This window comes from Hermetia illucens, chromosome 5, assembly GCF_905115235.1.
Source record: "Hermetia illucens chromosome 5, iHerIll2.2.curated.20191125, whole genome shotgun sequence".
In the NCBI taxonomy this organism is placed as follows: domain Eukaryota; kingdom Metazoa; phylum Arthropoda; class Insecta; order Diptera; family Stratiomyidae; genus Hermetia; species Hermetia illucens.
Window position 1 is genome coordinate 76702108 of NC_051853.1, and position 16316 is coordinate 76718423.

General features: G+C 42.8%; 1 protein-coding gene across 2 annotated transcripts; it reads left to right on the top strand.

The window, feature by feature from the left end:
• Positions 1 to 2184: 2184 nt before the first annotated feature.
• On the top strand, positions 2185 to 9568 carry LOC119657548 (tektin-3-like). Of its 2 annotated transcripts, none has more exons than XM_038064501.1 (6): positions 2185 to 2359; positions 3005 to 3070; positions 3143 to 3408; positions 8218 to 8805; positions 8863 to 9171; positions 9230 to 9568. In XM_038064501.1, exons 1-6 carry the CDS (start codon positions 2252 to 2254, stop codon positions 9456 to 9458), a joined length of 1566 nt encoding a protein of 521 aa, XP_037920429.1. In that variant the 5' UTR covers positions 2185 to 2251; the 3' UTR covers positions 9459 to 9568. The 2 variants fall into 2 exon arrangements, with proteins under 2 accessions (XP_037920429.1, XP_037920428.1); XM_038064500.1 differs by having other exon boundaries at positions 2231 to 2777.
• Positions 9569 to 16316: the final 6748 nt, after the last annotated feature.

The following is a 16316-nucleotide window of genomic DNA, read 5'->3' on the forward strand; positions in this document are numbered from 1 at the left end:
TTATACTCAAGGTGTGGGACAGCGAATCAATGCCTGACGACGGACAACGAGGCATTATCTGTCCTATATATAAAAAGGGGGATATCAAGCAGTGCAGGAATTATAGAAGTATCACGTTGCTGAGTACCACCTATAAGATATTCTCTCCTATCTTGATAGGTTGGATATCCCTATACGCCCAGAACATCATTGGCCCTTACCAAAGAGGCTTCACTCCAGGCAAAACAACAATAGATTAGATTTCTCTGGTGAGCGATGGAAAAAGTGTTGGAATATGCACTTCAATTGCACCATCTTTTCATCGACTATAAAGCCGCCTATAATAGCATAACCAGGGTAAAACTGTATACGGCCATCCCAATGAAATTGATAAGACTGATGAAGCTGATCCTGACCAATGTGTGAGGCCAGATATAAGCAGCAGACCCTATGGTCAGACGTTTGGAGCGAAACAGTTTTTGTAAGATGAAATAGGCTCTGCTGGCAGCCAACATCGGTTGTGATTTTCGGCCTTAGATAGGAGAAATTATCAACGGTCTCAAAGCTGTAGTCTTCTATCTTTATTCTTCCCGTTTAACCAGCGCGGTTTGGTTGTTGGTTGGTTGGTTTCTGGTGCTGACGTTGCCACCATATATTTCCTTCTTTCCTTCACTAATGTGCAGCCCAAGATCTGGCGCCGCCTGCTCAATTTGGATGAAGGCAGTTTGTACGTCTCGGGTCCTTCTTCCAATGATGTCGATATCGTCAGCATAGGCTAGTAGCAATTTCGAAAAATATTTCTTAAAAGTTGCTCTAAGTACTCAATGCCTTCCTTTGGCATCACTAGATAGATCACATCCATGCCAGGTGCTTTGAAGAATTCAAAGGATAGTATAGCACCTCTCACCTTTTCATTAGTAACAATCACTCTCGCACCCAATTTCCCTTGCAACATCTTCATGTTGAATGGTTTGTAGAAACCGCCTCTCCATCCCAATTCTGAGACCAGTTTTCCCTGGTGGTGTACTTCTAAGAAAGTGTATACAGACTCAACTCTGGAATTCATGAAAGTTCCATCCTCTTTTCTAAGAGAGTGCCCCTTGGCCTATTTCCAGTTCCTCACAGTATGCTCTCTCGTTTCGAGGGTTTTACAAACCTCTTGTATTCACGCTGTGAGTTCCGAAAGTTTAACCAGTCTTCCTTCTTATTGGTTTTGCAAGCACGATTCAGAAGTCATCCGGTTGATTTCCTGAGTCTTTGCAGTTATCGGTTCCACCATGGAACCGTTTTACCGCTTGGCCCCGGGAAATGGGACAAACCTCTTCAAAGGGCTCTAAGGAGCTCCACTTTGTTTTGCCAAGATGTTCATTGAGCTTTGACCAAACCGTTTTCCTAGGATTCCGTCTTTGTATTACAGACTGTTCACCTGCACCTGCAGTCAGACTAAATGCTAAGTAATGGTGATCTGAGAGTGAAACTTCATCTAGCACTCACCAGTCTCTAATCAACTCTAACAACTTTGAAGTGCAGATTGTTATTATAAGTCAATTACTTCACTTCTTCTTGGCCCCACGAACATATGGGCGCACCCGTCAAGGTTGTGGGGATACGATGTTAAATGGCTTGGGGTGCTATCCTTCGTCAGCTCCACATACTAGAAAGGCGTCGGAAATGAGCAGGTTTTTCTGATGTTATAGGCGAGAATGTCATCCGAGTAGGAGTAATAAGCCAACTTGAACAAAGAAATCGCAGGATGATAGCAGTAGAAACTTGCAGTGGTGTGGTGGCTTTCGTCTTTAAAACAAGATATACAAGTTTTAGGAATTAATGTGAGCTGTATTTTAAAATGTATAATTTATGCCAGTCGGACCAGGGGCTTCCAGCTTACAAAAAGAAATTTGTCTTATCTTCACATATAAAATAATTGTACACTTATGACTCTGATATGCAATTAGGAATGGAGAAAGAAAATATTGATTGGTTCGAAACCCTAGAATTCCATCCGCCTCATTTCTCAGCTCCTTAAAAAGCTTTTAATATATGCATTAATTGGAAATTGGATAAACCCCAATAAAACTATGTATTTCCCATCGATTTTAACACTTGTTGGTTCCTCTCCATCATTTCGTTTTATGAAGAACCCAAATTACCTAACATTTTGTTTGATCAATATTGGTTCCTCCCTAGGGAAGTATTCCTGTGCAAATTCCGATAGTGTGTCTTGTGTACATAAAATTCGATTCAGTTTGAATTCAATTGAGTTGACTGTGCGATGCTGTGCTGGCAAGCTCAAGATTCGTTAGTGCAAAGATTCTATCCCTTCCCGTTTGCTCCAAAAAACACATTGAAATACACGCTCCAAAAGTCAAGTATTCCTTTGGTAAGGAACAGAGCGGTCAATGCAAAAGATCCCTAAATATTTCGTGATTCAGTTCCTGTTTTTCTTTTATGTTCAAAACAACATGTACATTCCCAGGATACATGGGGAATTCAAAAAGCAAATTGTATTGATCCTATAGTGAGCTAATTAGAAGTGCGCTTCAGTTCAGATTGTTCAAAAAGGACTCGACTCGAAGATAAAGTGAAGTTAGAATAAATTGATCAATCAGTATCTGTGCTTTTCTATAGAAGAAAGGACGAAAGAGAAACAGAGCATCATGAAGTGGCATGCATCATCATACCTGGAAAATCGACTCTTCGATTCAAGACTTGTAAAGGAAAACTTACTGGACAAGTGGAATATCGACGGAGAAATGCTAAATCAACGTCGGGATTTTCGACAGTTTCAGGAAAACTATGTACTGTATCTGGGATGTTTTATTTGAATGAGTAGTTTGACTGGTTTGAGATTTGAAGCTTTCCCCTTATGTCCTCTTCAGCACCGTTTGGTTTGCTCAATTTGATTTTCGCAAGTAATTTAGGACCAACTAATATGGTTGCCTGGTGCAGGCAATCTGATTTTGAGCCGCAAAATATGTGTCTTTGATGAGGGTGACAATGCTTTCTATTCCTTTTCATATTGCAGCCATGGAGTTCCGGGTCGAGTGCAGCTGGACCGCCCATTCCTACTCGGGCTGGAATCCCATACCAAGTATCATATCCTTTTCTATCCACTAACTGGCAAGACACTCCTCGATACACTTATAATTTGTAAATATTCCAGACCGCATTGGGACATCCATGGAAGCCTACCTTTGGATGTGAAATTACCCAACCTGTTCATCTTCCGCAGCCGATCCATCACCAAATGGTCAACGTTCACTACAACCCATCGAATATGTCGTCGGAGCCTTTAAAATTCCCCAATTTGGTGACGGGATATGACACCAATCCACAACATGCTGCAAGGACTGCATTGTATACACGTTTTACCCCCGGGGAATGGTCCAATCATTGTTTAGATATGTACTCAGAGTCCAACGAAAACAGGTATGTGCACAGAAGGAAAGGTATTTAAGTCACTGTATTTTTACCCTCAACCATTCCTCCAAATTTTAAATGAAATATGTTTGTGATGAGCAAGTTTTTTTTAAATAAGTGCACGAAACAGTTCACAGACAAGTGCTTCAATATTATATTAGACTAAATAGGCAAACTATGTCTATGTATTATCGTCATTGGTTTCCCGATATGTCTTTCATAATAGCTCCTATTTTAATTGACCTTAAAACTTCCTCATCAAACTAGGCAGCTTTATGTAAAATGTTTGATGGTCTTGCAGAGGGAATTTATTTAACTTCAGGGCTCTTGCCTCCCCCTAACCGTTGGAGTAGATGGCGGGGTATTATCTTTACCCGACTCACTGAAGAACTTGGAACTTCTTCTTTTCCTTCGCAGCGCTAGAGTCTCTTTCTGGCCTTCGCTTCCGTCAAGGTTTGTGTCCACCTCCGTGTTTCATCATCCGTGCGCTCATGGCCAAGACTTCTGGCTCACCACAAATTCCATAACGCTGTTGCACCTGATGCCCTACTCATCTACTACGCGAGTTGCGCCCAATATCCTGCCTCAGACCTCCTTTTTTTGCGGTGTGAGTTAAAGTCCACGTTTTGCTGCCATAACGTAAGACAGGTCTGACGAAGGTTCTGGGGGCTCAACTTGAGTACTTGGCGTATATGAATAACCCCACGGCCCTCATCGAACACGGATTGATTTGGTCCTTACAATCAGCATTGACTAGCACTACAGCACTGGTTTCTTCTGAGTGCAGGCTCAATCCTCATACCAGTGGATATGAGGCCCGTCTAACAGATCTTTCGCAATTAAGGGAGCGACTTCCGAGTTGTAAAGCGCAGCTCAACCCATGAAGCCTGGAAGGAACTCTACCAGCGATATGGGCGTAATCACAACCACCATGAAATTCCCACAAGAAGACCAATCGCAAATCACCGAGCTAAAATCATATACCCAGGAATTCACGTGGATCATGTACTTTCAGAGGGCCATCCACATGACCACATGCTCGAGTACTAAATTGAAAAGCGCAGGGGTCAAGCTCGTCTCTTTGCTTTAACCCTGTTTGAATGGAAAGGTTTAGGAATCTGTTTAGGAGTACTTGACATGATATGGTGACAACGTTTCGTGTTGTTAGCGGTTTGTCATTGTCTGCACAGTCGATTAGTATCGCTGGGCTAATTTAGAGACAATGCTAATAATATTTTCCCGAGAAGTTAGGTCAGCTGCATTCTCAAACTTTCCAAAAATACTTCAAAATCCTACCCGCATTCCAGTGTGGCAGTAATACTAAAAAGTAAGCGAGCGTCTAACTAGCATTATTGCTTACCTTTTAAAAGATTTGGCTGGAAGTCTGAATTTTTCCTTGCCAAACTTCTTCATTCACTTTAGTTAGTCACTTTTCGTTTAACATCTAAACGAAGAGGAGGTAAAGTTAGGACAACCACAAGTTGTATTTTTTTAGAAGGAGAAATCTTTAAAAGACTCAGGCCTAGTACGCCAGTATGTGGGATTTTTACCCACAAAAACAATCTTTGACTATCCCCGGCCCCTCACGGAACTGGAGTTAGCTCACTGCAGCTTATTCTCCTTTCTTCTATAAGCGGTGCTTGAAACGGCACTTCCCTGACCCGCTCCACCTTCCGCAGTGTACCATTTAGATCCGATTCCGGAACTTATCGCATTCCTATCCTTCAAAATGTTAACATTCTCCCTACCAGGTATCAGCAGTTAGGGCTGTCCTTCTGTCGATTGCGATCCATATGTAAGCGTCCAACGAGATCTGCAATGCCTTTCTCCAAACTAGAGCTGCATAGAGCAAGATCAAGCTCACTACACTAGCTATAAGTAACCTACAAATATACCGTGGCCCGCCTAAGTTGGGCATCGTCCTTGCCAGAGCCATGTGGGTACTTTATCGAAAGTTTACTGCACGTACTTTTTGTAATTGGAAATGATGATATGATTCCGTGGGGATAGTTTCTGTTTTTTTTTTCATCTTCTTTAATCAAGCTTTAACCGGAGTGATTGCTTATAATGAGTATAAAACAGCATCTTCCAGATACTTTGCGATTATAACCAGTGATATGTCTAACTAGCAACAAAATAGTTGGCAATATCAATCGTCACCAAAGATTTCCGTATTAGGCTCCAATTGGCTGAATTAAATACATTTATCACGTCAAGGCGCTACCACTAGTACCTTTTCCGTCGATTAGATTTTCAAAAAAACCAATGACATTCGGGAGTAATCTATTGTAGATTACTACTACCTCCAGCATTAGTGTCTAGAAGAAGGCTCACCTGAAGGTTTACTAGTTCCAGTTTCTGCCGCTTCTATGGCGTAGAAAATATCCCCTCGAACATGCACACTTCAAACAACTTAACAAACATGTCCTGCCTGCATTTCACGGCCAACTGAAGGGCCATATTCGATATGACATCCAGGTCCAGGGCTTTATTGTTACGTACCCAACCGCAGATCACTAGCAGCTCGTTTCTCATTATTGTAGGAATTGCCGTCACATGTGGAGATCGCTGGAAAGTTTCAGTGTCTCTCTACTGCTGGGGTAATAACCCCTGGATGATTTTCAACAGCACGGTGGGGCAGGATGGATCACCTCTGAATCGTTTCATTACGACGACCAGATCTCCCTCAAACATTCTCTCTTACTCTGCTGTATGCTCTTTTCGCACCTGCCCTATCCCGTCTGATCGAAAATAGCCAGTGCACTATTCTAACATTAGCTGGGTTTTTTACTGGAGAATGTGCATTTCGTAGACATGCTTTGATGATGCATTACGTCACATGGAAAGCTCTTCCTGTTGAAGCACCTGCCTTAGTAGACTGACCTAGCCACACCTCTATGAAGGTCTGAACATTTAAAGCCTTCACAGACTAGCCTGTCGGGCATCCTGGTTTCCAGTGAAGTGTCTTCATCCATAGTTCAAAGGAAGATTGCGTGGTGATTGCTGTGGATGTAGTCCTCGCTGCAGCGCCAGGACGTACAACGCACCAGGGCTGACAACCAAGCTCTTTTCGGAAGGTGTTTATATCCCTTTCGTTAGCCAGAACTTTATCCAACTGCCCAAAGCCCCCCCCCCCCCCCAAAGCCTATTAGAAACCCCTTCCCTTTTGCTCTCTGCTAGCCACTCGAGGGCCCAAGCTTTGAAGCACCAAAATATCTTAGGACTTTTTTCCCCTTGCGGCCAGAATTGTCAAGCATTACTTGATCCATGGCCTTCTCCTCAGCTCAGATATGCTTGGCATTGGCGGAGATCCCAGATTTTCTGCTGGAAAGGTCCCTCTCTAGGTCCTGGAGTACCTACTGCCGTCGACTCTCTTGAATAAATAATAATAAGTAACCCATTTGTCGTTGAGCTGTCTGCTTTCAACTCATCTTTCTTCGGCTTTGTTATTAGTGTTCTTGGTAAGGTCGTACTTGATTAGGATACTGCTTTCTCCAAATCTAAATCACTTGTAGCTTTAGATACCATGATGACCAACTTATCCACCACATACAAAAGATTAAATTATACCAAGCTAACTGAAGGCGAATTTTACTAGAAACTGAGGCACGATTTAAGGAGCCTTTGTGATATTCCTCCTATTGTCAGGCAGCATACAATATTACATCTCTCCGGGCGCTTCCAAAGGCAGCCTTTACCTAAGCAACTGAATCTGGACATGCAGAATTGTGTCACTTATATGGGTTCGAGAAACAGAGACACACTAATTTTTCAATGCCCTCGATGTGCTGCAATATGCAACCAAAATAGGAAGAGCGCGATGACCTGTCAGACTATAAACCTTGGTTTTGTTGTTGTTTATATTGAGTTCCACTCTGCCTTCACCAAGTCCAGAGTCATTTAACCAGGGTTCATGATTCGATGACAGAGCAAGGTAAGGTCGTCAGCATGGGCGAGGTATTTGAGTAAAGGTAAAATAGTCCATTGCAGTTGCGCAGACATGGCAACCTGAAGAACGCCATCAAAAACCAACCCACAACCACAGATATAATATCAGTGTGAGATTCCAAGCCTTTTGAATGCCGCTTTAAACTCCTTAAAAGTTTTGCCTTGATGCAGCACGTGACATTTTGTACCATTTATTGTCACTCTGATAACAGTAAATAGTTTCCCCGCAAAGCCCCTCCTGTGTACAACACTCCAGACTGTTCACGCTGTTGAATGCTTTCTCGAAACCGATAATTTGCGTTTGAGGCAGGCCCATAGCAGACTTTCGATGTTATTCAAGAACAATGAGACATTCGTCTTCTCGAGAGTATTATACGTAGAACTTGCCTTTAACGACGTCATCATTTTCTTCGGCTAGGGTGTGTATGTTAATCGGCCAAACATTAAAATTTAATTTCTAAACAGTGGCGCAAAGCTTTTCATTAACTGGTTTGAAATCGCTGACAACTCGCGGTGATGACTCTCTTCTTGGATCATGATTGATAGCAAAACCTCCGTTTAAAACAAATTTTCACTTTTGTAATTGATGAGTCCTGAGCCTACCATCAACTTGACGGCGGATCGGACCAATTGAAGAAAAAGTTTCTACCACTTTTATGACGCATGGAGTCCTCTTTTTGAGACAGCACCCAATGCTTAAAAACTCAGAAAACTGATCTGATATCAGGGCCAAACACGGAGAATCAGGGGCACTCTGTGCCAAAAACAAGCAAGCGGTCCAATTGATGGTGACTTATTTTCACCTTCATTTTGCTTCTTGCCATTCACTTTGCATATACTTCCTATTCAAAAATTGCTTCCATTCTGCAGGAACAATGCAGAACGACTCCGTGCCGAAGCTGTCCGGACTATCCGAGAAACTGATGAGAAGACTGCTCAAGGACAACGAGATGCTGGTCGGCGACTAGGCGAGCGTTTAACTGATGTCACATTTTGGCGTAACGAACTCAACACTGAACTGGAGAAACTCATTTCAGAAACAGCCATGTTATGCGATACCAAACGTGACTCAGAGAAAGCTCTAGCCGATCTAGACGCACCTCTTCATATTGCCCGGGAATGCCTTTACAACCGGGAGAAACGTGAGGGCGTAGAAATGGTCCATGACCATGTCGAGAAGAATTTGATTTTGGAAGTAGACAATCTACGAAATAGTCAACAAAAGCTTCGGAATTTATTGGACAAAATTTCGAGACAATTGGCTCAGTGTCGAGCCTCTCAACACGAACTTGAGCAGGATCTCATGCTGAAGGAGTCTGCTCTTGGAATCGATGGAGTTTGTCACAAGCTGAACAACTACAGCCGCGGTATAAATTACTTTGCAAGTATCGAGAAGTATGATCCCACGCTTAGCACTGCTGATACTTGGGCTTCAGCGAGCTCAACCAGGATCAATAGGTGGGTATACCGCTGACATAATGTTTCCACAAGCTCTAATGATTTGATCCTTAACAGATCTCAGTCAGAACGAACTAGTTCGGCTCAGCTTCGTAGCGAAGCTGCAACGCTTATAAACTCCGTAAGCTCTTCTGTTTGGGATCATTGGATAAACACCAATAATGCCCTGAACCGGAGGGCAGCCGAAATGTCTGAAGCCAAAAGTAAAATGCAACTCCATCTGCATCAAGTACAACAAGAAATTTTCGATATGGAAAAGCATATTGCGCTGCTACGAAAAGCAATTGATGATAAATCGAATCCTTTGAAGGTGGCTCAAACCCGTTTGGAAGCACGATCTCATCGTCCTGGTTTGGAATTGTGCAAGTAAGACTTGACTAATAAACCAGTGACCATCGACTTATCTAAATTGTTATCTTTTCAGGGACTTTGCTCAGGTTCGTTTGGTTCGAGAAGTGTGCGATATTCAGGACTCGGTGGCCAATTTGCATCAAAAATTGCAAAGAGCGGAGGAGCAGCATCAACAGTTGCTGATGACTAGAGCCAATCTAGAAGCTGATATGAAGCGGAAGATTAACGCCTTGTTTCTGGATCGGGAGAAGTGCATGGGAATACGACGTACTTTTCCTGCTAGTAATATTATTAAATATTAACGAGTTATGGAATTTCTGGGACCACATGCATCATATTATTTATTTCACACTAATTTGTCTTTATTTCTTGTATCCATGATATTAAGAACAAAATAGAAAATCTGTGCAAGTACTGCATGTGTGAGATGAACATGGGTTTTAAATCGTAAAGGTCCGCAAATGTTATTGAACCGCTGATAATGAAGGTTGAAACGAAGACCTTCACATCAAACAAATTGATTGATCAAACCATTATAATTAAGGACTTCCTCTTCCCACGATTTATTCAATTTTAGCATTGCTTTTGGTATTGGATTGGTGGATATAACTCCACCATTACCCTTAGAAGAAGTGCCGGACATTTTGATATCTTCTTACTTTAAGGTATTCCATAGCTTTTCTGAGTAGATTCATTCTCAAAGCACGCCTCACTTACCAGGAGATCCATCGAGACTATTCCTTCAATACTGAGCCTTATGGCACACTTGCCGTGGTAATGGGTCTCTCATGCAACTTTCCATTAACATAGTTAAGTAGCTAAAATTTTCCACGTCCAACGTCGCCACGGTATAACATTTGTTCGGTTGAGACTGCCCAAATTCGTATCCTACATACTACCTAACCTACTCCGATTTTCCCGCTGTTAAGAAGTTTCACCACAGCGAAGACTTGCGGGCTTGTTGGGCTCTTCTACTTCGGTCTGTTCTGTGAGACAGTCAAGATGTCAGATTTTCAAAGAGGACACAAGTTCTTGGCTGGAAACCAAAGCCTTCTCTCCCAGTAGCCCCTTGGCCCCCCCACAGAACGTACCTTTGTTGTCTTCGAATCTAAATACAATGGAAGACACTTCTGTTCCCCTGTCTTCGGGTTTGATTTTATATCGGATCCCGTTGACGGCTTCCGCAAAATTCTTTCCTTCTCCTGGTTTAATGAGGAGAGCTGAAGGTCTAGCCCTCCTTCGTCTCCGAACCTTTTCTTTCGGTGCACCACAACCCTTCGTGTTTGCTTTGACTTCAAGCAGGCAGTTTTTTAACTGCGTTACGTGTTGTTTCTTCTTTCCCCTCTTCATCTTTTTCTTTTGAACCCTGGAGACTGCCTTGAAGAAATTTCCTTCACATATCCCTTCCTCTTTTTGCCTTTTCACCATCTGCGATCGTCTTACCAGGTATTTCAGCTACTACCTCCATCACTGGGCATAGGTGGTATCGATATGGGATGTATTTTGAGGCCTAGTTTTTGTATAGGTGCACCATTGTAATTTTTTCGATTGGATAGATTCTGAAAACGAGACCTGGTACACTTTTCGGGGCATACATTTTGAGCCTTCTCACCTCTATGTTTAACCCAATATCACAAATAAGACCAGTTTGCGAGAGTGCTAATCAAGCTCTTTCATTTGATACCACACATGTTTGTAATCAATGGACCCCCGAATCGTTCAACCGATCGCCGATGGTGTATATATGTATTTTTCCATGGAACATATTTTTGTCCCATCCACGTTGTTGTAGCTCGTCGCCAGATAGCACTACGACAGTGAGTCCTTGAGGGTTTTACGTGAGCACCTGTCTAGAAGACTTAATCTCACGGTCTTCTTAAGACACGGATTGATTTTGCGACCACAATCAAAGCCCCGCTGTGACAAGCAACAATGGTACCAGTCTATACAAAGTGCATGGCTTAGCATTCATACTGGTGGATGCAAGACCTACCTAAATCTCTACCGAACTCAGGAGTACGGCACCCGTGTTGAAACGCAACACCACGCCGAGGCCCGAAGGTCTCTCCTCACTTGAGCATAACCAACAACCCCCATGAAATTCCCACTAGGAAGCCAACCGCAAATACCGAACTGCACTCAACGGGAGTTCACCCGAAGTATGAGAGTCCAGGGGCTATCTCGGTTCCCATGGTATTAGTATACCCCTGGTGAGGTCTCATGCCCAATTTACCACTTCAGATGAGTCCCCGTGCAGACTCGGGTCTGATCGCCCTGATTAGGCCTTTGGAGCATTCACCTACTGCATCACGGGCGAGTGAGTACAGCGTCTCCCGGTGCAACCACTATGGAGGTTCTCCTCGGCCACTTGGTTTTGGTTTGACCGACAGGGTTGCCGTCCCGTCTTCCTCACCGCCACCTCTGAGCACCATAGCGCTGCGACAGATCAACTTCTTCTGTTCACCCAATTGTCATGAAAAGTGATATGTACGTATGGTTTTTAATGGGAAATACTTTGATCCTGTCTTCGCTGTTGTAACTTGCCCTTGGTGGCGCTGCAATGGATCAACTTATACACCTATCAACCAGTCTTCATGACAAATAATAATTGTGATTGGTGAGACATTAAATTCTGAAAATTATTAAAAAGGCCATGCAAAGAATCGAACACCGCAGCCATAGAGCTGCTAAATATTGAAGAACGAGGGTCGCCACAGGAAACAGAACGAATGCTAAAACACCAGAAAAGGGAGATGTACGATTTGACAACCTGCGAGTAAAAGCGTCTACTTTCAGAGTTACTGCAATTCTCGAAGAGGAAGACACACTTGAAGTAGAACACTAACCGCAGACTCGAACAGGATTTAAAATTGATCCCAATAAAGCAGTATTCAATTACAATGAATGATCCAATGGCTATATTGTGCTTACATTATCGCGCTTTGAAGTTGCAGTAAAAAATGCCTGGTATATCTGAGTGTAATTATGCGGTGTTTCCAACGATTAATTATCTGAAATAATAAAAAAATTTGTTGTTTCTTTTTCATTGGTGTGGATATTTGTTCTTGCAAATACCGATATTGCAGGAACCACTTGTTCCCTTCATCAGTGCTAACAAGTTTGGCAAAACTGGGAAATGAGCATATAGAGCTCTATCTGCAGAGGTGCCTGCTTCACTAGGTTGGTCTAGCCACACCTCCAAGAATGTTTCTTCATGCATTGCTTTTCCGTTCTTTTGGATTTCATCTTCCGGGGTGCGGGTCTCCTATCCAGTGGCTCCATCCTAAGTTCAAAGGTCAATTAATTTTGGTGACCCCTGTACATGAAGTCCTCGCTAGTTTCCCAGGACATATCCAACTGGGCGAATATTTTTAATGAGCACTGCTCCTTGCGTTAGTTTCTTTGCTCCCCCACTCGATGGTCCACGCATTAAAATCACCGGCTATCACTTTTGGACCTCGTCCTCTTGCATTGCGAACAAGATAATCTCACAGGTCTTCAAATTCAAAGCGTGTGAGGCTCGGTGAGACGTAGCAGCTGTATACGAATATACCACTTCTTTTCTCCCACACAAAGCCACTAGCCGCCTTGCCCATGTTACACGCTCATATCTCCTCTCCACCAGCTGAACCTTTAACCCATACACTATCGACAAGCTTTCTGTATGGTTCACTGATAATGGCAACCTCCATCACGGATTCATAAGTGGTCTGCACAAGCAATGATTGAGGTTTATTTGTATTAACCTAATTTTTTTATTGCAGTTAACGTCTTCCTAAATTCCGGGCATCTAGCATTTCCGGCAATATGCCAATTGCCCCGCCCCTCTTTTCCCTTTGCACAAAATGCATTTGGGGTCCCTATTGCACTCCTTGGCAATATGTCCTTTCTCCTCACACCTTCGACATCGATTGGACCGATCGATCCCGCTAGTACATGCTTTTTCGAAGCATCCAAACATCAGTCATTTGAACCGCCTCTTTAGAGAGATCTGTTCCCTTACCCGGCAAACAACCCATCCAATCCGAATCTTCCCCACTGCTAACAACTTCTGCGCAGCCTCGACTGGCAACCGCTTTGTGGTCATTAGAGTACCGCCATAAGCTTTTGTTAGGCGCTTGTTATATTCTCCAGATTTTGCTGGCATTTCCGCATAGGTCTCCTATGTCGGGGTCAATTTTCACCCTTTTTACTATCTCCACATACGATAGATTTCCTTTGATGGAGATTACAATTGCCTCTGGGCGAATTGACCCCTTTGGTTTTTTGTTCTTTTTTTTTTTGTTTACGACTTTAGTGCATCCACCGTTTTTGCCCTAGATTTCGCTTCTCTAGCAGGCATTACAACTTTGGGCACATGTTTCCCTCTTCTGAACTCTGGGGCAGCGGTACTGGTATACACTAAGAGCATGTGAGACCTTTCTAATAGCTCCCGCACAACTACGTGATACGACACCCGACTTGTACAACGCTAATCCACACTAGAGCCCACAAAGAGCTCTGCTCGCGATATGGGCACAACCACTTTGAAACTCCAGCACATAACCGGAAGTACATACCCTAAGAATTCTTCCAGAGATTTAGACGGCCATCCCGGTTCCGATGGTACTAGATAACCTCCGGTAAGAGCCACTTCAGATGATTCCCATTGCGGACTCAGGTTTGATCGCATTCCTCAAGTACCTGGGGACAAAGTACAAAGGCAGCAAACGAAGAAAATCCGCAGTGCTTGCAAATACATATACCTAGCCAGAACCACGTCTGTCGGGTTCAGTTAGTATTTTATACAATAGATGCTAAATTTATTAAACTAGTTATCATTTCTGCTTTGTAATATTTTTATTGATAGAAACAAGGAGCTTTCCCTTTCTGCAACCATTTTTTTCATTTTTGTAATGGGTAAATATTTGAGGAGCTACTTACTTCCTTGTAGCTAGTAGCGTAGTACTCATGAAGGAAGAAGCAGCAAATTGGTCTCTTTATTCATCAAACCTGTAATCGCCCATTGTGATGTTTTCTCTGTTGAAGATACTTCTTTATGGTTGGATCGCGCACCTTCTTCAGGATTTGTTGATCTCCTTGCAGAAATGATTATCCTTCGTCATAGTATGTGCAGACAACTTCTGGCTGGAGCCGAAGCATACAAAACGACGAAGTGAAAAGTTGAATTGGAAACCGGTACTGCAGGTTTAATGACGCTTGTTTGTTCGATGACTTGCCAAATCATCAAACACCTTTGAAAATATGAACAGCAATAATGGGAACAGCTCTATTCCCATACCTTCCTTTTTTACAAATACTTTACGAGATACATTTACCAAGCCATACGATCTCGCCTTAATTACCTGCCATCCAATCACCATATATGTAGTAAGTGCATAAACGAGCCGTGCAGTTTAAATACGTTTCCACTTATCTCAGGTAAGGCAATAAGATTAATTACTGTCACTATAATCATTCCTTACGAAACACGTGTCTGTGACATACCCTGTCTACAATTTGCGAGTATTCATGAACGATGCGCTAATAAGAAGTGTTATTAAAATATTTGTGATAGACGACGTAATTATTGTATTTGCAAAAGCAGTTTTCCTCCAATTTGAATGATTTTTCCATATCTTGTGCAGATCATCGCCCTAATCATCTACATGCATAAAATAGCAAAAACAAGGCCACAATCCCTCTTTCCTCCCAACTGGACTAAGGAGTGACCAACCTAAGAATGGACTAAAGATAACATCTAAATGCTCACACAACATGTGGAAACGTAAAATGATGATGTGGTCGCACAATAGTTTGACACAGACATTATCGAAGAGTCTGTGCGGAGTATACTTATCATGACGTTGGTAGTTTCTTACTAAGTTTTCGAGACCTGATTCTGATGAAAAATCTCGCAGACGGAGTTATGGCGGCGGTGTACTCGAACTGTTCAGCTTCCTGCACCCAGGTGCTATTGTAAGGTGTCTTAACCTTACAACTGGAATTGGTAACTCACGAGTTATAAAGTACATACTTCTGTAATCTTTGTAAACAACGATGTATCATCAACGGTGCATTCTGTCTAGGGCTGCCTAAGTAAGGAAACTGTAGACATTCTAGTTTTCCGCCGCGGTCCACCAATTCGATATCCTTAAGAGCTGTCTCGCCTCCTGGCCTAGGTGATCGCTCCATCTCAGGCAGGGTCAACGACGTCATCTTTTCCTACTATAAATATCGCCCTTATAGACTTTCCCGCCCACCAAAACCTATTCAGCCGGATTTTATCCTAAACGGTCATGACGTCGCTCATACGTTTCGTCGTTATATAGATTGCGGAATCATCCATCCTCATGTAGGAGCCAAAAATTCTTCGGAGGATTCTTCTCTCAAACGTGGCTAAGAATTCGCAGTTTATCTTACTAAGCACCCAGATCTCCGAGGAATACAGAGGACTGGCAAGATCGGTTATTTCAAGGATACGATTGTCAAGAATTCGTTCAAAAATCTTCATGGCATGGGAAAATCACCGGATGGGATGGTAATTTGAACATTTTGTTGGACTATCTTTCTTTTTCCATATTGGTACTTTCCTGCCTGTCAGATGGTGTTCTATCTTCCTCAATAACCCGATTCAAGAATTCAGTGAACCACAGGGTTGGGTACAGCTCTTCGCTTTCCAGAGCTCAGGTGCGATGTCGTCAAGTTCTGTTCTTTTCCCCGATTTCATTCGTTTTATTGCTTCGTCGAATTCAGTGACGCTGGTAGGTGGAATTACTCTAAATGTCGGCAATGCTTGTGGAAATGAGGGATTAACAAATCCTTCAGTTAAAAATTGTTCGAAATATTCTCGCCATCTACCCGTCGCGGCTCGTCGGTCGGTGAGCAAAGTACCGCAAAGTGTCATTAACGCAATAAAAGTATTCGATATCCTGTATGCGTTCGTGTCGGATTTTGCAAGTCGACACAGAACTCTCTCGCCATTCCCGAGTGTCCCGTTTATCCTAAAGATATTTGTAATGAACCGCACGGGAGACAGCGGTCGCTTTCTTTGCTTCCCGGTTGGCATTTTTATAAATTTGGCAATTAGCAAGCGTTTTATCGTCGAGAGACTTGTGGGAGAGGCATCTCTTTTCACTGACCTTCATTTCAACATCGTTATTCCAAAGACAATTATTTCG

What these genes read in the sequence shown, in the direction of transcription:
- LOC119657548 (XM_038064500.1), top strand. Translation starts at nt 2,637, where the DNA reads ATGAAGTGGCATGCATCATCATACCTGGAAAATCGACTCTTCGATTCA. An exon ending in GGGCTGGAATCCCATACCAA is followed by an intron (nt 3,071 to 3,142) that starts GTATCATATCCT and finishes TAAATATTCCAG; the next exon opens with ACCGCATTGGGACATCCATG. An exon ending in TCAGAGTCCAACGAAAACAG is followed by an intron (nt 3,409 to 8,217) that starts GTATGTGCACAG and finishes TCCATTCTGCAG; the next exon opens with GAACAATGCAGAACGACTCC.